At 34.9% G+C, this 22,311-nt stretch overlaps 1 protein-coding gene across 7 annotated transcripts in view; it reads left to right on the forward strand.

The window, feature by feature from the left end:
- Nucleotides 1–19,867, forward strand: part of PCDH7 (protocadherin 7) — a 262,138-nt gene extending 242,271 nt beyond the window's left edge. For all 7 annotated transcript variants that reach the window (XM_072928055.1, XM_072928057.1, XM_072928051.1 and 4 more), the window contains one exon: nt 15,548–19,867. In XM_072928055.1, coding sequence (XP_072784156.1) covers nt 15,548–15,927 — 380 coding nt within the window. In that variant the 3' untranslated portion in view covers nt 15,928–19,867. The remainder of the gene's footprint in view (nt 1–15,547) is intronic.
- The last annotated feature ends 2,444 nt before the right edge of the window (nt 19,868–22,311 follow it).

Raw genomic sequence — 22,311 nt, forward strand, 5'->3', positions numbered from 1 at the left:
GAAATATTTGATTCAAAGACTATCAGGGCAGTATGAAGTTAGTGTCTGAATTAACAAAATATTGATGTTTTTTAGAAATTAAAGTGAAACTGGGTTGACAAAACTTCTAAATCCTAGGTACAAGTGATATAATCTATCTTGTGAAAGTTATGCCTTAGCTGTGTATTATTTTTCCCTGAAAGACAAATTAGGAAAAATTATATCAGAAATTAAATTCTAATAGATGTTTATAATTCCTTTGGCAATTTTTTGTTGCTGAGTCAACAAATGCATGCTTGAGCCAACAATTTAAAATTTTCTAAGAGAGTTTTCTAAATACAGATTATTGTAGAAATTTGTTGAAATTTTGTTTTGCACAATAAGAGATGTCTGCAGCTAGACAAATTTTCATGGACTGAAGCATAATAAATGAATCTAACAAACAAAAAAGACTAAATGATACTTTGCTTAGTAAGGAAAATTTATTCCAAATTTGCTCTTCCTTTTCCATCTGTTCTACCTCTTAAAATTTAAAATCTAAAATATGTCTATACATCTTAATTGAAATTAAGATATCCCTATGAATAAAATTATTATAAAGTAACCAGAAGAATTGTTCTCTTATAGCATGATGACAATAATAAATATAATAAAAAATTGCTATTTTGTTATTCCAGAAAAAGATGTTATTATATGGAAACAGTTTCAGTGAGAGGCAAGATATTTCTCTGCTGAGTTCCAAACAGATGTGGTATGCAATGCATTAGGTCCATAGAATCACTTAGTGATAGACAAAAATGTCCTAATCTCTTTAAATTAAATTATATGGCAACTATTCAATGACTTTTAATCTTGTGGGCTTGCAAGATGCTATCAGTCAAAAAAGAAAAGTAACTTGCTTTTTTGATCTTTCCTTAAATACAGAGTCCAGCATTTTGTATGGAAGAAAACCAAATAGATAATGTCATTTCATTAAATTACATAGGTGCAGATTTACACATTTACTTATAGACTTAGTTTTAAACAGAAAAAAGAGTTGGACAAATATTTTGAATCTAGTGACAATTATTTAGATGGTACTTGCACTCTGCTGATGTTATCTGTAGAGATACAGGGATATGTGTGCTTGAGTCAACAAATCCAGGGAGGGAAAAAGGTATTCATATTAGGTACCAAAGTTTGTCAAGGATGAGATAACAGATTTTGTCCAGGAGTGATTGACATGAGAAATGTAAGTGTAGAAAATACACATAAAATTCAACCTATTAAGTCTGATTCCTTAAAGGAAAATGAGGAAGACCTGTCTCTCACAGATATTTCTTGAAGCATGAAAATTGTTTAAAGGGCATCCTAATTTATCCAGATCGCAAGGCTATCTGTGATGGCAGGAAAAGATTTTTTTCTTGAAATGGATGTCTCATTCTCTTTCTCCCAGTGGCCGTTCAGAGCTTTGTCTATTTATATTCATTATTGTTGCTGTAAGAACAGTGCTGGTTTTCATTATTTCATTGGCGTGAGAAGCCCTGATTCAGTTTTGCTGTCAATTTTGACCTCTTTCTGTACCTCCTCTACTATCAATGACTAAAAGCATCAGTAAATAGAAACAGAAAACTCCACAAAATACCTTTGCAGCAGAACAAAATAATTATAACAATACTCAAGATATATGAAATTGCAGTTTGCATGTCTGGTAAGGACTGAGAGTTTGTTGGTTTTTGCACATGCAACAATTTTTCACACATCTAGCAGGAAAGAGATTTGAGAGTATACATAAATAGTCTAATAAAAAATAGCAGTCTCAAAATACCTTCACAGAAAGATCAGAATAAAATCAATGTTAATTTTAATGTTGAAAAGTATTTTTGTCAAAGTATTTTGAGAACACATTAGTTTTTTCATTTGATTTCTATCTGTATTACTTGAAAGTGAACAGATAATTTTCAAATTTAGCTAGGTAGGCACTCATCTCTGATGTAAAATAGAATATATATACATATATATATATAGCAAATGCTTTACCAATCCATTTAAGTTAATTATCTTGAAGTGTAAGTTTAATAATGTAATTACTGGTGTCCACCACTATGGACTGCGGGTTTTGTCTAGACCTAATCTAATGGATCACTATCAGAAATGCTTTGTTTACAATAGGGCATGAAATATGCTCATCAGCCCTCTCTGTTGTTCATTCCTATACAAGGTCCATGAAATACCCAAGTGTGATATGCAGTTTCTGGTAGGACTTCATCCAGCTCTCGTAAGAGCATGTCATACTCTTTGAATAATTCTGGAATAATTCGCTCATCTGACAGTAAATGTGGCTTAGGTGATATTTCAGTACACATTTCTTTGCCTGAAGTTGCAGCTTCACAGTAGACACAAGTAGAAAACAATTGTACCAGCCAATATGGAATCTATTGCATGAATAAATTAGCTATACTTCAATGCACAATGCTTTACATTCGCAAGAACCACAATCCTAACTGACACCTCTATTATGATCTCACAGAGAAGCCAGAGACTAAAATACTGCAGAGAGAACAATTTTCTACTAAATATTTTTTCTGTCAGGAGACCATATTTAGAATGGCCTGAAAGGAAGAAGCCTGTACAAAGTGTGCACCATATGGCCTAGCTATGGTATGCTGTGGGGGCAATAGTGGGAAATAACCATTTAATAAACAGTTTATTAAAATTTTTTCTGAAATAATAATTGCCAAAATACCACATTAATTTTTTTCTTTAACAATAGTTGCTCTGCAAGTCAAATGAAATCTACAGATTTAATTTTTTTTTTTTTATCTTCCATTTCTTTATGTTCTGACCAGCTCCTGTATTTGACCCTTTAACCACTGGTGTTTAGTATCTTCTTTGACTTTTCAAGATAGTCCAGCAGCTGCTAACTGATTATGACAACTCTAATTAATACTGGGTAGATTAAAAGACTGTGAATTTAAACTGGGAATAATCAAGAGGATTATTTTTTATTTTCCTCACCTACAGTCAATACTTTAAAACACTATTATTTTTTTTTTTTGGTTATATATGTACTCTTAAAAAGAAGATAATTTAACCTCACTGTTAATGTGTTTTGCTTGGCTAAGTTTTATGCTATCCTAACAGACATAATTAAGGTTTTTTTCCTACCTATTGTCAAGAACTTAGTCATGCATTGCCAGTGAAGCAAGTCTAACATTGTTATTTTTACTGAAGTCTGAGTGAAAGCATTAATTAATAATTTTTAAAATTTCTTGATATTCAAATGAATGGATCAAGCTGGGAAATATAATTTATTCTGGAAAAAATAGATGTTAACTCTGAAGCAGTAGCCCAAAGTATATATACTGCACGTATTAAGAAATCTGAAGATGTCACAAGCAGAGGAACAATGGAATAATTCCTGAGATTTACAATTTTATGGGTATGGTAAATGCTTTGGCAACCACATTAAACAATAGTATACTGACTAATTTTAGTATTGTGCTGCACAACGTTAAGAGGAGATTAATTGCAATATTGAACATTCTTAAAACAATAATAGAATGGATTTACTAAAAAAGTCCTTTCACTGCAGTTACTTCTGACAAAAACTATTCTACTTTTACTTTGGGGCTAGGAAATATTTCACAAAATTCAGAGGTATATCTCAGAAAATCTGTTGTAAAGTATGCTCAACTCAACTGAATGACTTAGGAAATTTGAAGATGCTGTTACTTGGTCAACAAAACCCCAGTATCTTCATCACAGGGATGAAAGATAGCTCCTGACTGATATGGTTAGATGCCCCTGTTCTAGTCCAATCTTGCCTTTAACATTCATCAATCCACAGTTTTATTTGTAAAGTAAAAGCTATACTTCTTTAGCACCTATAACTGTAGAATAATTATAGTCAAATAGCTATGATACACATTGCAGTCTCTGTTAGATTCTGCCTCTCACAAGAAGGATTGACACTACTGTTTCTGACATGCTTAGACATTGCAAGTAACACTTGACTGTTTTTCCTCTGTTTTGTTTCATTCAAACTGCTTCTATACTTCATATTGTTAGGAAAAAGAATATCATTATACTGTTTCATTCCATACTGAGATAAGCAGTGATACTCTAACCTCTTTTCATATAACATTCCTATGATTCATGTGCAGGATTACAGTCTTTCAGCTATATGTGCTCAAGAGGAATTAGTGCTGTGCTTAATACATAATTACTAATGGACTGTAACCCAGATGAATCTGTCATAAATGTGGAAAAATTCTGAGCTAATGTTTGCAATTAATTCACTGTAATCTGCAGACACAGCTGAAAAATCAATAAAAAAATTAGTGGAAAAAATCCCTCTGAGCAGGACATAAATTATACTGAGAACAGTGAGAGATTCATTATCTTTCTCTATTTGTCTCTTCATTTTTTGAGGTGAAAAGACTTTTCCACATATTTACTATAAAAGTGACATCAACAGCAAAAAACCTAACTCCCAAAACTCCCTTTTCCCTGCAAAATCTCAATAAGAAAGCATCAGTACTTATAACAGAAGTACAAATTTAGGGTAATTAATTTTGTAAGGTATTGAAAATATCTGTAGGATAATGCAATCATCAGTCACAGCTAACAGCTTCATGAGGGCAAAGTCCTTCTTGTAAAACTTAATTTGCTTTTACAAAAATATTACCCACCTGGTTGATCAAGAGAGGCCAGTTGCTGTAATCTTTTCGTATTTCAGTAGAGCTTTTCACACTGTCTCTCGCAGTGCCCTCTTGGACATAAGTTTCAGCACACAGCCGGACAAACACATCATAGGATGGGTGAGCAGCTGGCTCATGGGTCAGACTCAAAGGGTTACAGTGAATGGGGTGACAAGTGTAAAGATAAGCGTGTATTTAGTGTATATCTTTATACACAGATAAGTGTGTATTTTTTTCCATTGCTTGGGATAGCGTTCCCTTCACGTGACCCAAAAGGTTGAATGGATACTTCACACAATTGCTATATTTCTTCCTAAAATGTGACTTTCTCTTTACAGCTGATAAAGAGGCAAGTAGTCACAAGTTACTTGTTTCTGCTTCACTCTGAGCTCTACATTATTTAATCATTTGCATGTAGAGCATAGATAACTTTGCTATTTTCCCCATTTGAAAATAACATAATATAAATTAACAGAACTTCAGCTCATTTTACACTTACAAGTTTAACCTTTTAGAGTCTATGACTTGTGACAAAATATAGTTTACATGAGTCGCACAGAAAACCTCTGGAAACCCAAGTAATTCCCTTTTTATGAAAGCAGTACTACAATTTAATATAGGTTACTATTCAATATTTTATTCTGTGTATGCAGGTATAAAATATGATCTAGAATCCAGCAATGTTTTGCTACACAAAGTGAAGCACTTCATTTTCACAAATGCAGTGGTGCTATCAACATAATCAGTTCAAGTTACTATTTCATGTGTCAGAATAATTCTGTAAGTAGCTCACTGAAAGATATGAAAGAAAAAAATCAGTATTTTCCCTTAAAAGCAATTCTTAAATATAGAAGCCTTCAAACAGAAGCCTCAAAATTTAGTTTGAGTTCTTGTCAACAAGCACAAATGTTTCAGTTTTTCTGTTTGTTCATTGATTTTATTCCTGCCATTACTTGTTGTCACAATTAACTGGCTATGTGCTTAGTGCTTTCTAATTAGTCACCATTTGAAGCTAAACTTTAGCCATATATAATGCACTTTTATATTGCTTCAACAAATATCAGTCTTAAAAAAGAGCTTGAACCTCCATGTCACTGACTTTTTCTATGTATTCAACTTTCATTATCAGTTCTGTATATCTTTGAAGATATTAGTGAGATATCCATGAGACCATATAACACCAGATATATTTTGGGCCCATGTCTTTTAGTTTCTAAATGAAAGCAATGCTGCATTCATTAGCATCCCTTAGAAAATATTATTTGGAATATCTCCAAAAATAAGTTATCTGTTGAATGAGGTAAGCATAAATTGAAGGGAGACGAGGGGAAGTCATGGTGCTTTTGTTTTCTGCGGCAGGAGCACTTGTTTTCCTACCTGGTATCCATTCCTGATGTGAAAATACATTATTAAATCCTTATCAACAGGAAATGAAACAAGAGAGGAACAGCTGAGGTGAGCTAATAATGGCTGCTAGCTGCCTGATTCCCTTAGAACTCCTGCAGCCCCATCACTTTGGCAGGAGCATCAAGGAAGTTATGGTGACTTTTGAGCCTCAATTCAGATTTTCTTAAGTCATCTGTAGGAGAGCTGACATTCTAATTGCTCCATAAATTGTTTCAGCTCAGAGTTTGTTAAGCACTGACACATTTTACTGAAAAAAATAAAGGCATGTAATTTGACACAGTGACAGATTAATACCTTAGCATTAGATTGGCAGAACAATTAGATGGCTTAAATGTTTCCTACATCTTAATGTCTGTGCTACTTCAGGAAGCCACAGTAAGTCCTGCTTTTCAGAAGGATATGTTGCCATTTCAGTGATAGAAGTAAATCAGGCTATCAAAGGATTTAACAGGATTACAAGAAGTCTTGCAGCAAATACATTTAAATCTAGAAAATTAAAATCTGGGGAATTTAGGTTCAGCATGGTGTATTTGGTATGGTACTCACCACTGGTATCCCATAAGCAGATACTTAGTTCTCATTATATATATGCAATTGGTTTTGTGAAAGATATTGAAATGATGCAGTCAGAACTACAGGAAAAATACAATTTAAACAAGAGAAAACTGTGTTTCTACTGGCCTTTCCTATTTTATAATGTAATCGAACTAGTGTTTGTCTAGAATTAAGCCTGTTGAACTTGATTTCATTTAACTATAATGTTGTAACAATTTATGTTATTGTCATCCACTGACAACCATCAGATCAAAGCAAGTATGTGCTTTTTTAGTGTGAAAAAAACCAAAACCCATTGAACTGTTTTTAAGACAAGCTGTCTTTAAGTTAGTTCTGAAATACTGGTGATTCCTTGAAGAACGTAGATTATAGAACTGGTATAATCACTAATTTAGGCAAGAATTTATTTTTATCAAGTTATTCCATAATTCCAGAAACTATTAAAGAATTTTACACTTTAACAAGCTGGAGGTAACTGTGATACAAATAACTATGACTGTGTGGAAACTCAGTCAGAAATATTATTGCTTGGGTAATATTTCTTTATTACTTGGGTAATATTTCTTTGGTTACATGTCTGAGTCATTCTAAGTAGCATTTTAATTGTATTATGTTTAATAAGCATTAAAAAAAATCAAAACGTTATACGTTGTTATCTTATTTGACTCCTCCTCCTTAAAACAGACAGGAAATATTCAAGGGAAGCAAAACAAAAATGTCATATAAGATGCAAACACTGGTGAAATTTTGATTCTTACACCAGTTTCAGGTTTAATGGACTTCAGAAGTGCAATATGTTTTGTACTACTACAGGCAGGAGCAATATTCATCCTTTAACTTTGTGAAGAAACTTATTGTAAAATTGGATGGATGTGTTTTTTCTCAGGAAACAAGATTTTATAAATGCTAAATTATTATGTTGGAACTTGAGAGTGCGCGTGATGTTTTTATCATTATGGTCTTCATGTTTCTGTATTTCTTTGATTTACACCTAAATTAAGCAGTCCAACTATTTTTTTGTTTTGCTTGTAGTTTTATTCCCATAAAAATTTAAGGACGATTCTAAAATGGATTTTTTGTTGAACTGAGGCCCACTGTCTGAAGTTGATTTATTACTGAATAAGTCAAGAGTCTCAACCCAGAAGCAGTTAGGAACTGGACTGAGGCCAAAGAACATGAGAGTTGGCAATCACATCAACAGAACTGTAGAGATGAAGGGAAACTTTAGAGGTCATTTAGTGCATCCTTTCTCTCCCAAGGTATGATTAGCTACATTTATGTTATCCTGGGAAAAAAGTTTTCTAGACATTTGTAAAACTCATCCTAGATTCTGTAACCTTCCATTACTACTTCATTCATCCTCAAAGATTTTTCTAATTTCTAACCTGATTTGTCATTGTTGCAATCAGGACATTACTTCTAGTCTTTTTCCCTATGAGCATGCAAAATAGATTGTTTCCACTCTTGGGGTATTTTCTTGCCTTGTAGGTACATTAACATTACATATCTGCTTTCTCTTCTTACCAACTCACTTTTATTCATCTAGCATGAATTTTATCAAAGATAATGAATTATTTAACTGTTTCTATCTTTCTATGATGCTGCTTTCTTGGTCTGTTTTATTTTTATTCATTTTAATTGTAAAGGACCATTTAGCAGCATGTGCTTCCTTTAACGTGTGACTATGATCTCTCTTGGAGCTGCTACTTATTAGGACTTTGGACTCATCACAGAAGTGATTCTTGCTGGCTTTAAGGATTGTTTAAGAGGGACTATTATTTTCCACCACTTTTCAAGTTTTGAAAATTTTCACTTTCATTTTATATTCTTAATTTTAATTTTATTTCTACATTTCTTTCCTTTGCATTGAAAAATAAATCAGATTTTGAGAATTCATTATTTTATATCATTCTGTCATGCCTTGTATCACAATACTAATCATTCCAGCAACATATATAAAAGCTTTCTGTACTCCCAAGTATTTTCTTAAGCACTGAAAGGAATTTTAGAATTAGGCATGATAGAAATTATTCTAGTACAGAAGCAATTAATATATTCATTACTTTAGTGCAGTTGGCATGTCTCAAGCAGTGGATTTGTGTTTGACTTTATTCAGTAAGACTGTTTTAGAGATGGCATGCACTATCTCTGCAGTACACGATAATGCCACATTCAGAATGACAGCAGTCCAAGCCTTGGGGCACTAAATGCTTCTTGAGATATGTTCAACTGCTGTTTAACTGTATTTAGCCTAAGGTACAGAGAAAGAAATTGCTGATGCTTTCTAACATGTTTAAGTATGGCAATGTCTTGGCATGTCAGAATATACCACAGCATAAGCTGGGGTGCAGTTCCTGAATTACTGCAATTAGGAGGCAAGAATTTCAACAACAGTACCGTTGTAGCTGTAGATCCCTGTAGACGAGCTTTCTTTTCCCCCCTTAAACAGTGATTTTCTACAGTATGTACTCTCTCAGCTGTTTTCTGCATTATTGTTCCCTGATCATGTAGTCAATACTTGTTAAGACTTTAAGAGCTTTATTGTGTCCCTGATCACACCACTCATAAAACAGTCATGGCTTTTAATATAAAAGCCATATAAACGTACTCCACTTTAATCATATAATGGTGTTTCACTTGCATTTTGGATGGTCTTCTGAATGTAATATATTTGTGTACAGAATGCAGAAAAAATGGGGCTCATCCAAACCACAGTCTCTTTCTTTACTGTATAAACATTCCTAGTCTTTTTTTTCTTTTCTCACAGTAGCTGGAACTACTCCACATGCATTTTTTATAGGTCCTCAATAAATGGAACCATGCAGGGATATTATGAGCCTGTCAATGTGGAAAGCAAAATCTGCATGTAGTCATTGATTTGTCATAGATACTATTCAGAACTCCTCTGCCAATGACTCCTCAGATCCTGTGGACCAAGCTGCATGGTTTACAGAACTACTGTTGCACTGCTGTACTACTATATGGCTACTGTGGTTTTGTACTCCTCCAAGAAAAAGGACTACAGCTAGGAATGCTGTCTGCAGATACTCAAATTATTGTGCCTAGATAAAGTGTCACTATTGGTTTGGAAGGTTTCCATCTCCAGGGACAAGTGGAATGAAACTTTTGCCAACCAAAGTACATCTTAATGTCGTTACCATTAGCTTTTCACATGGTTTACAAAAATTAAAAAGTGAAAAGCTCTTTACATTTTTCTCCAGTGTCTGTGCTAGAACCATGTCATGACTAGATGTGGGTCTGTAAAATATATTTTACAAGAATGGTTGTTAAAAATGTGTAGAGTGGAGCCAGAGTGAGCATTCTTGGCTATATTTCTGCAATGTGTGTGTAAAATAAAAACACGTAACTTGTAACATGAAGAGCCATAAAATAGATTGGGTTGGAAGGGACCTTAAAAATCATCTAGTTCTAATCCCCAGGTGTACTTTTTGACTACTGAGTTCATAATACTGTTTATGTCCTTGATGAAATATATTAACCTCTTTTGGTCAGGAATAGGAGGAGAGAAAATAGTTTCTTTAGCATTAAACTGGAAATAGAACATCGTCTTTTCCCTGTCCAGCCTGCAGTGATAGGTGCCTTGCTTTTTTGATATGAAGCAACCCTACTAGCCCTAAGGGAACAGTCAGCTACAATCAGCAGAAACATTAGCATACACATAAATATTTCCAATCACTTACATTCTTTTGTACAAAATTTTATGGAAAACGTAAAGCATATTGTGCCTGGCCCTCAGAGGCCACGGGATGGAGGTTCCCGGCCGCTGTCCCGCTGTGGCCGCAGGGCAGACACCGAGTGGCCGCCCCGAGTCTCTGCCCAGCCTGGTGCGGGGGGCGGTGATCGCTGCGGTGTGGGGAGCGCAGCAGGGCACAGAGCACGGGGAAACTGAGGCGCAGGAATAAGGGAAAGGCACTTGTCTGAGTCTGCAAAGATTTAATCTCCAAGAGTGGCAGAGCAAGTGACAAATCAGAACCTGAAGCGGCTGCTTTTAAAGGGTAGAGGGAACACGGGGAGGACACAACCTGTGACCAACAGGAGGCATTAGGGGAGGGGTGCAGGGTAAGAGCTCCCCAGTAGAAGCCAACACGGCGAGGGAGCAAACCTCACAATCCAATTCTGCTCCAAGGAAGGGATGAAAGAGAGGGAACACTCCAGAAGCAAAGGAGTGTGATATCTTTGACAGACAGGGGTAAGACAAGGGAAAAAGGGAGGAGTGCAGGTGGATTGACAAGTAGATTGACATACACTTTGGCAGGGAAAGCTGTGGGAAACAGTGCAGGAGTGAACCATTAGGGAAGTACGTACCCAAATGGGATACATAGAATGAACCATTACAAACTTATAACAAGGAATATTAGAACATATTACAGAAGAACAAATTGTAAAATAACAGACTACCACACATATCACTGTGAATATGAATAGTTAATAATTTTTTTAAAAAATCTGACTTTTATCAGATAACTTTTAAAAATTTGTGGTGGAAGCTTCTATTAGATCCAATGACAAAGTAGATTTTAAGGCCCTTTAAATTTTTTTCCAATTTTTTCCCAAGCTGAAGTCTGGCAAATCTGTTTTAAAAGTACTACATTTTGAATTCTCCATTTACATATACGCCTAAAATTTTCATAAATATCTGCATTTTAGGGAGTGGTTGTGTAAAGTTGTGATCTAGAGATACCATGAGAAGATATGCTTGAAAATAAGAGGATACTTTCTGATGACATCTTCTGATGATCTTTTTGTGCAGAGAAAAAGTTGAATTTGACTTGTCTATACAAACTCGTAGAACCTAATGCCATATCTGGAGATTTCAGTATAACAAGAAATATCACATATCTTTCTCTACTAATTAACATTGTGATAATTTTTTTCTGGTTAATGACGGGTTTTTATGCACAAATTTAAGTCCATTTCCAGATATGTAACTGCAGTTGGAATCTGTTGTGCTGCTCTTTGATGATTTGCCAGTTCTGATGAAAAATTGCCGTGTCATATTCCATTAGACTTGTCAGTTCTCAATGGGGTCAGTACTGGAGTATTTAACTTTTAAACTGAGAAGCACTAAAAAAAAATTTAGCTTAGAGATAGATATGTTTCAATGCAAATTATACTAGAGGACATGAGTAAATTTATTTTTATTTTCAAATTTAGAGATTGTTCAAAATCCATGGGCTAGGCAATTTAAAATGCTGACCATAGAGTCTGCAAAAGAGGGTTCATCTGTTTCGGTGAATTACCAAAATTCATTTCCTGTGTAGCTGAAGTGGCATGACAGTTTAGCCAAATTAGAGGTTAAATCACTGTTATGAAGTGCAGTGTATAGAAAGAACCCCATCTTCCCTTAACCCACTAGTTTAGGTATGTCAGTCTTAAACAGATGAGAGATTAAAATGCGTCAGGTTTCAAACCATGTTAGATTAAATCTGTACTCAAATGCTGATTCAAGCTAGCAAACAGTAGCAAAGGTGAAGAGATATTCCCAGTAGGCACATACACAGAGCACACACATACACCAGATATACATTGAGTTGTCCACACAGATCACAGACTCTCAAAGCCCTCCCGTAAGCACAACAGCACTGGGGGCCTCATTCTGTCCTCCTCTGGCTGGACAGGATGAAAGATCAGTAGTGTTAATGGACAAACCCATATCTATACATGCACTCATAACAGAGAGCCCATTCCCAGAAAGAGTTAGAAGGGAATTTAATAAGAGGACAGAACAAATGGTGTTCATCCAGACACTATACACAGAACATAACCAGAAAAACTTATTACCCAGCTAACTATTTACATATGATTGGCCCTTTTATCCCCTTATATTTCTATTTCCCCTCTATCACCTAAACTCCTCACTTGTCTTCCCGATGGTTTCTCCCGTAAACATCATCTAAGTCCTTTGCTATGCCAGATTCTTTTCCCTATATCTTATAATTCGCTCTACATACCTAGACAGCAATCCCCAGCATTTCACTGAAAGATGATTTTTTTTCCTGAATCCTTGTTTTGAGTTTCTGTCTGCTACTACACACCGCTGTGCTCCTCTGGGCATGGACAGATGGATCTTTGAGGGTCTGATTGCCCTATGGTGGGCTGGGTAGGTCTGTCAGGGTAGTATTTGGGCTAGTATTGTTCATCCTGTGTCTCTCTGAGCTCTTCTGTGGGTGTGCAGATAAAGTTTATCACATAACCCAACAGGGCAGCTCAGCAACACACTGACTTGGAAGCTTTTGCTTCTTAAAAAAGCATTATAAGGCTCAATTGTACATTAAGTCCTCATGCTTCACAATAAGGAGTTCCCGTATTTGTCAGAAGTGAATAGGAGAAGAACTACAATGCAAAATGGTGCATTTTCAAGTGCATGATTCAAAGACAACCAACACAGGAAGGATTTTTATGAACTGATTTATTGCTGACTCAATTTTTTTTTCACCCTAGAACGACTCCATCAGATATAATGAGATGCTAATTGTTTCAATTTGGAAAAAAACCCCAAAGTTAAATGACAACAAAAGAAAATCTTTTCAATAAACATATATTCTTATGTTTTAAATAAAGGTCAAACTGCCTTGATCAGCAGTTGCTAATATTAAGTCAGATAATAATTAAAATACTTGAAGCAAGCATAATGTTTAATGGCCAGGTTTTTTTTTGGAAATAAGGTGCTGGTTCAAATAATGTATAGAAGATTGAGGGAATTGGCCCTGTTGTAAAAATATGAAAAATTCAGCTTAAAAATCAAAGCATATTAGGATACCTGAGTTGTTAATTATGTTTAATATCATTAGGGGGAGTCAGAATAATGCTGATTTAGCTGACAAATAGAGGATTTTCCTGTAATCATCCTCATATTCTGTGTATGCTTGCAGAGCACAGTCATCTGAAAACTGATAGGCTGATACGTTTCCATAGTATTGCATTCTTCACTGGAAAAAAAAAAAAAAAAAGTGGTAATTTTTTCTGAGGGAAAAAGCCTTAAAAATAAATCAGGGAAAAAATTTAATAAAGAAAAAATCACTCAGTTTCCTCTTCCCAGCCTTACACATCTTAGTTACAGGGTTACTCAGTTATCTAGACACTAGGGCTGTTTCCTCATTAGAGTCAGTGATATTTCACTGAAATATGAAATTTTATACAGTATTCAGAATACATACAGTAAGTTCTTTTTAAATGTTGACACCTACCAGTAGCAAACAGTGTACACACTCTTTATAATACTGAGATAAGTTATTTATTAAAACAATGTTAATATGCTTGGAAAAAAAATCAGGAAAGGAAGAAGATAAATCTGACTTTTAAGAGCTTTTGCAATTCTATCAGGATTAAATCCACAGATGCTGAAATGAAATATGCTTTTTCTGCAAGTGCATGTTTTAAATATTTTAAATTAAAGTAGTTTATTATGGAAGAGTGAAGGATTTTTGGTTGTGGGGTTTTGGCTTTTTTAGTTGCTTGGTTTTTTTATCTTCAGCAGTGGTCTTTTTTATCAATTTATTAAAAAATCACAGCTGGAATTGTCATCATTTGAGAAGGTACTCTGTCAGCCAAAATCAAAGAAAAATAGTCAAAACAAAAGTAACAGAATGAAGTCAGAGCAGGCCTTTGAAGGAGTTTTTATAAGTTTGTATAACACATGTTATTACAGGCAAAAATTATTGTTCACAAGAACTTTGGTGTTGTAGTGGGAAGGCAGGAAGATGCCACAGCCCATATGAAGTATGTTTCCGTGTTGAAGTTCCTTGCTCCCTTCTAAAATAATTGATTTTTTTAATAAAAAAACCCTAAATATTTCATCAAATAAGTCATGTCATATGAAATTCATATCAAACACACCTGAAAAATTCATTTTTTGGTTTATGTTATTTGTCAGCTTTGTTTGAATAGAATGTTGCTACTTTTTAGGCAGCTTCAGTTATTCCTTTAGACCATAAAGTATACTATAACTGAATAAAAGCAAAGTATAAGAATCTTACCCATTCCTTAAAATAGTTGAGGTAGTTTTTAAATTCGATTGTATGCAAGTATCAAAATACAAATATTAAATATACCTGCGTTGCAAACAGGCAGGAGTCAATCCTGCAGGTCTTGGAACTTTGCTGGTTTTCAGTGAAAGCTCTTACAAGTGCAGAAAACTTAGACCTAGTGAACAGGAACAGTAACCCTTCTAGCACAGTGTGTCACATATAAAATGTTTCTATTTAGGCAGCACTCAGATTCATCCCATGCCCTGCCATGCACATATGCACACAGAACGGCCTTATTTGTACTATAGCTAAAGTTTAAAACCCACAGCAGAGGTTTTTTATGCTTCTGCAATTACTGATTGTACAACTTATGTAACATATTGTGGACTAACAACTCAAGTGTCCAATCCTCAGAAATACAAGCAGAGGGTTACATTATATGAAAATTCAGTCCCATTGTCAATAACAGATCTGCTCATTTGCAGGGCATTAAGTATATTTTTAAGTATTTGCAGGGTACAGTGTCTCAGGATCCTTCCACATAAATTCAGAGTATTCTCTACAAAAAAAATTCAAGGAAAGGTATTTTTAATAATTTCTAGAAAATTGGCAGTATGGAATTAAGTGCTTCTTTGACTCTTTCAGATGTCAAAATTAATTCAGTACCTAATGCCAAATGCTCCTGAAATTGATTTACAGGCACAGGAAAAGGATTAATAGCCTTGTTTTTTTTCAATTATTAAGGTTGAGAATAACTGTACAGATCTGCTTGTTGCCTCTGGGCACATGCAACGTGAAAAAATTATTACTGAGGAACTTACTGCCACATTCCTACCGAGATCTTTAAAAATACCTTTTGTGAATGTAAGGATTCTCAGTTTCAATGGAAGTCACTGTAATATTAATTTGTAATGACAAACTCTCTTTTATTTTCAGATTCACGGCCTCTACCAGATGTAGCCCTAACAGGGAAGTGCACCCGAGAATGTGATGAGTATGGCCACTCAGACTCCTGCTGGATGCCAGTCCGCACTTCTCCGGAGAGAAAGCAGAAGAGCCAGCCAAAACTCTCCACTTTCATGCCTGTCGATGAACGGGGCAGTCAGGAAAAGCTGGCCAATGGAGAAGCCTCCCTCATGGGTGACCGCAACAGAAACCTCCTTAACAAAAAGTTGACCTCATCCTATGAGACCTTCAGCGCAGCTAGTTTCAGCAAAAATGAAGAAGGCAACCCAGAGGATATCCCCCTTACACAGACAGGGGAATACAAGCCATCTCCTGTCAATACTCTAACTAGAAGAGAAGTTTACCTGTAGGCTAAAAAGCAGCAACAAAGTTCTTTCATAATATAAGAAAGAAATGGGGCAAAAGTCTTAAAATCACAACAATTCTAAGAAAAAATGTGAAACAATAAAGAGGGGGCCACCAAAGAGACAAAAGATCTGCCTGCCACTTCTGCCTCCATAGCAGGCATGTAATTATACTGTCTGCCTGACTATACTGTACAATGTAGAAAACATTGTTGTTACTTGCATGTCTAATTCCCCCTCGCTGATTTTTATTTTCCTAGATCTATGGTTGCAAATTCCTCCCATAGTAGCAAGCTTGATTAAAAAGAACATGACACACTGTTGTTTCCCCTCTGCAGAAGCATGAATTAAGCCACTCAATTTGTTTGTTTGTCATCTGGCTTGTTGAGGATAACAGGTCAGGGAAAATGTATTCAAAACATACCATCTGAATTTTGCTGATCCCCATCAGGGACAATCCTTCAGAAACCATAAAGATATAGGATAAATATAAAGGAATAATCATTAATAGGCACTTTGTGAAGACCACAGCTTTAATATTCTCACTTATCATCTGAGGCTGGAAGCAACAGAAATACATTCAGCCTGAGACTGCAGTCAAAAACATGGCATACTTCCCGTGATTCATGGACTCTGGTTCTGTTTTATCCATTGAACAAATGTGTCTCGCTGTGTCTCTTTCTCTCTTTCTCTCTCGTTCTCTGTAATGATTATTTCAATGTAAACACAATTACTAACACTTACACCATAGGATAGCAATGATAAGCTGTTGAAATCATTATTTTGGGCAAGACTAACATTTAGCTGGGAAGATTGTAATAACAAAAAGGCCAAAGATCACACAAAGGATCAGGGGAACTGCTAAGTATTGGGGCTTGACTTAGAAAATAAATGTATTCACAAAAAACCACATGTACTCATAACACAGATTCAGTTACATTCTATGCAGCAGCACAGTTCACAAGCCCAGATGACAATTTTTTTTTCCAGTGTGGTTCAGTTGAATGCCCAAAGGAACTGATGCTTTTTTTGTAATGACATGATTCATTGCAGCACATGCTGCATATGATATGCTGCATATGCTAGTTCCAGGGAATTTTTAAGATCAAAATTAAAAAATAGTAGTAGAAGAGAAGGCCATGTTAGTGGGAATGCTTGATGGGAGGGAAAAAGGTGGACAATGGGATAATGCAGTAACAAGAGAACATTACAACTTGGATACAAAAGCTTCTTTTCAGATTGCAAGGCATGGTTGCTATGTCTGGTCATCAGTGTTGCATCATCTTTGACATAACTACTTCAGTTATGTCAAAGATGATGATAATGAAAGCTTTCTTAAAACCAAGTGCATTAAAACCAAGAAAAGTGCAATACTAAATGATATCAAGACTCAGAACATTTAGCATTAGTAAAAAATGGTCTGATAAATAGTGATATGATACCTGGGAGGTCAAGAGGAGTTAAAAGGAGTCCAAGCTACCATATGCAAGAGCTATAACAATTACCATGGTGAGTACTTCTTGGAAGGAAGAGGAAATGAAACAGGGTTTTGTGCAATAAAAGCAACAAAACATGCAGAACATCAACCAATTGCTTTGTAGTTGATGCTGTATTAATAATCACAGACTGAGCTCAGACATTCTGACGAAAGTGACAATCAAACACAGCAAGGACAGCTCAAGGATGGAGAAAGCATTCAGATCCCTGGCTGTTGAACTGGCGTGAAGGCATGGCTAGATGGCTCTCTAGTAACTGTAGTCGTAATGTAGCTTTGGGTAGTTTCTTGCTTTGAAGAAATGCATAAAAATAACCTTAAACACTCTAAGGTAGAGGTTGGTAAATCAAAACAACTCATCACATTTATCTTTTGAATTCACTTCTCCATATAGTGGGTTGGCCTTTTCATTCTCCTCTCTAAAGTTTACTTTCTTCAAGTAACATTAGTTTGTGTATAGCAGTTATGATGAATGGGCACATTTTAGAAAGAAAATATTAAAATCAAAGATTATTAACGATTGAACATTTTTATGTTTAATTATTTAAGTAATACGGGGAGATGCAAGCTAGTACTTTGTTATGAGACTGCATATAGCAGTTACTGCTTTGTATAATCTGTAAGTACCTGTTTAAAAATGCTTCTAAAATGCTTATGTAATGTAAACACATTTTTCTTGCACGTTTCAACAGAATACACAATTGCATAACAAAAATGTTCAACAGAATTTCCTTTAATAAGATTTTATTTAATATTACACACAAGACAATAAATTAGGTAGCTGGGTTCCATATATTCTTAGACACTTTTTCTACAAGGCTAATAATACAGGTTATAACAGACCTTCAGATTAAATGGATCAGCAGTCACTCACCAATTTTTGCACCACATAAGACAGTCATGAAATAAGTTTCTTGTGTGCATCTCCTTAGATCTAAAATGTGTGAAAGAATTTTTTAAAAATCTATCTACTGTAAGTATTCACAGTAACTCTTGTGGAACTAGCCACTATTAATATGCTGATTACTCTTCTGACCTGGCATGACATACAAATATATTTTGTGTTTGTATTTTTTCTCTTTATTTGAAATAGGTTAAATATGGTGCCACTCCATAAATAGAGTGCTTTTGTATAAAAAATAAACAAATAATGCTATAAAAAATAATTAGGGTGAATGCAAAATATGCAACTGTGCCTTTTATACCTATTATTATGGTAAAGTGGTAGTTGGGTTTGAACACTGAGGGGTAAGGGGCTATTCCCAACTTTTTTGAACCTGTATATTTACCTGTGTTTATTTTCTGAGAAATTATAAATAATATATTTAAAAACAAGCCTTTTGCCAAACTCAGTTAATGGACCAGTCTTAAGCATTATTAACACAAGGCTGTGGTTTAAGTAGGTCTTGAGGATTTTTTTAATTACCGTTTGTGTGGTTTGGGGCTGTTTTGATTTGTTTTTAATTCTGCTGCCTGGAAAAGTATGATCAGTCTATATGATAGTTATTTAGCAAGGTGTCACCAGTTCATGTTGCCAAGAAAATTGAAAAATTTTTTAATAGCTTTTAGCCTTCATCACATTTTATTTGTACAGTATAGAAATCATCCTTTTCTTTCCTTCCATGGGAAACTCAAATTAGCTTTGCATGTATTTTACATTAGGGCACCTTTATAGATTGATGCGTTAATATATAACTTTATATGTATTAGGAAGTTCAATAGCTTTGGTCTAAAATCTAAGACTTATTCCAGATCTCAGACCCACTATGTTTATTGAATATGGTTTCTGACTGGCCTGCTGCCTGAGTTTCAGGAAAAAAAGTTAAACATTATTTTTATGTGGGGGAAAAACTTAAATGGGATTGAAATGATTGGCTGAAAGGCTACCCTAGAAGTTGTCAAGCAGAAAAATCATGAATACAGATAAAGATCTTGCCATAAATCCAGCTATCACCACACACTTGTAAGAAAGTTAAACAATTAAATATTTTTCTTTCTGTTTCATTTGTGATAAATATACAGTTTCTTTAAGAAAAGTAGATGAAAAAGCAATAGAAATTAAAGCCCATCAGTTATCTTGTATTACTGACTGAAAAAACGTAAGCACTAGGAAGACAACATTCACCAGCTACCTGGGGTATACTTTCAGACAACTTTTCCTAAATTTTAAAGCACTTGCATTCAGTGTGGTACGATCTGTTTGTAATAATAATCATTGACTATTGTTCTGCAACTTGGATGTTGATAGTGAAGCAGAGAACAATTTATCATTGTTTATTATGAGTCACTATGCACGCAACTATGCTAAACATGGCAAAATGTATTAAACGCTAGTCCACCTCTATTTATGAAATATTTACATAATTTAATTTGCTTTTGTACAGTTTTATGTAAATAAATTGCTTGTCATTTTTTGTCTCTGCAAATTAAAATATAACATGTTCAACTGGTTGCCCATTTGCCAGTTTACTTTCTTGGGACAGTCTATTCCAATTTTAATAGATTAAATCACATGCTAGTTTCAATATTTAATGGTATTTTGAATAACAAAGATGGCACTGCTCAGTAACTGGCCTCAGATTCAGCTGCAGAGATAGCTGAGGTTTTACCTGTCTGCAGAGTGAAATTTGATAGAAGCAAGGTTACTGTCACCCAGGACAGCACACAGCTATTTTCACAGCAGAAAGAGAGTACTTGTAACCTGAACAGTTGTTTCTGATTACTGCTCAAGAGGGCTTATTTTTAAAATGTGTTCAAAATCTTCTTATTAAATGGAATAACAAGCCTTTAGTAAAAGTCTATGTATTTCCATTACAGAATGGCAATTTTCTTATTAAGAACAAGGTTGCTATTTTTTTCCAAGAAGTTTAAAACTATTAACACATCCTAAAATGTCAGTAGAGCATCTATACTGAGAAAAATGACACAATTAATACAGAATTTCAGGGGGAAAAAAAAAGGAGAAACTAGAGCCTCCAGTTCTCTCTGGCTGTGCATCAAATTATCCATCTCAGCATAACTGTAAATCAAGAATGAATCCTCCTCCAGAAGGAACATCTAAGAAGAAAGAGTTTATTCCTTAGCTGTCTGGATCACACATAGCTTTTTTTGTCTTTGTTTGCTAGTTTGTTTCAAAAGAGCAGGTTCCAAAACAGCCATTAAATTGGGCTTTGCATCAGTTATAATATGTAAAAAAGTGTTTGTGGGGAGAGGGATCAAAGGTCAAAACTCCTTTCACTGCTCTGTGTTATGCAAAATACAGAATTACTACAGAGACCTTGGAAACCATTGAAGACAATTGCCCAGCAAACATCACAGAAGGAGCCATTTATATCCTTTTACCTTAGTTACAGATTAGGCTTTGGTTTTTGTGGATACAAGCTGACCACAATGATTTTTAAAATAAACTTTACATTGCAAATTTCTTTCTCTGAATGTGCTTTAAGTTAACATTTTCTAGTCTGCTTTAATGAATGTGTCAAAGATTCTTCCTTCCACAAGCAGAGGTCTGAATCTGCAAGCCTATGGGGAAAGTTTAGTTCACCACCTGACCCTGGATCTCTCACACTGCACTTGAATGAGCTACCCCTACACCCCTTTCAGCAGTAACAGTATTTTAATGAGTAACTTCAATCAAGCTTTCAAGTTTATTTTGTATTAGTTGTAGCATGCAAGGCATGACCTTATGTTTGTTTGTCTTTTATCTGCATTTTCTTGTTTACCCACTGCATCCAGGGAGGTGATTACAAGGAAGATAAAATAAATTTCCTGAGCCACTAAGAGTGGTAAGAGAGGATGATATAAACTAGCAAAAGCAAACAATTTATGCTCCCCTTTAACCCTGGCTTCATTTCTCCCTCCTGCGTTGCAGTAAATTGTAAATCTTATGCAGAGACTGAAATTAATAAATGTGACCTAGGCAGAAATAATTTCTTGTCTTTATTGAGCCTCCTGAGGGGAGTGTATAGAAGATGCTTAATAGTTCATAAATATGCAAATTATCTAGCCTTTGCTGAAAAGGAAAGCAGTACTAGCATTAGATGAGTGTATTCCTTAGTAAAATCATAGGATTCTAGTCAGGCAGTTCATACAGCTCTTCCTTCTAAAGCAAGTACATCTGTTTTAAAAACTGAGATACACTTACCAAGAAACTGGGGGGTGGAGAGGGGGCAGGAAATGCAAAATACCTATTCTGTACTTGTGTGGAATAGCCTCTGGGGGAAAAAAGGGAACAAAGAACAGCAAATAGGTATAATGTAATTGGTACAGAATTGCTAGAAATATATCCCTTTAGGACTTTCTAACTGATTTAGGAATTTGAAAATGGGGAGACATTAATGAATAATTTTCAGCTATCTATGGTATGGTACTGTAATTTATGAGAAAGGATTCTTTTTAATTATAAGGCACATGATTCTATTTAAGGTGATGTTTTTAATGATTTAGGCAATGGTTAAAAAATGTTTGTGTATTCGTATTCCTTTTTTGTAAGCTTACTACAGCAAATTTCAGCAGGCTTCTACAGCATTCACTGAAGGAGAAGAGAGTTTTGGAACAACCAAATAGGCATGATATAGTTTTCATATTTCTATTCTATTTTCAGGATAACAATCAACTTTTTCATGTTCATGTTATAATAACAAAGCAAAAAAAACCCAACACTTTTCAGTTGTGCTTTCAACGATAATACTGAAGGAACAAAGAAGCCAAGGTAGTATAAAAGCAGGTTTGTACGATGTTTACTGCTCCTTTGGTAAATTCAAACTCATCAAAATGTAGTGTCATGAAGAGAGCAACTTAAATAACAATGAAACACTTAAGTTTTTCCCAGTCCTGTCGGCAATCAGAGAAGAAAGAAAAGACTAGAACAAAAGGAAAATAAAAATGCTGCCTTT

The sequence above is a fragment of the Taeniopygia guttata genome, chromosome 4 (genome assembly GCF_048771995.1).
Source record: "Taeniopygia guttata chromosome 4, bTaeGut7.mat, whole genome shotgun sequence".
NCBI classification, from domain to species: Eukaryota; Metazoa; Chordata; class Aves; order Passeriformes; family Estrildidae; genus Taeniopygia; species Taeniopygia guttata.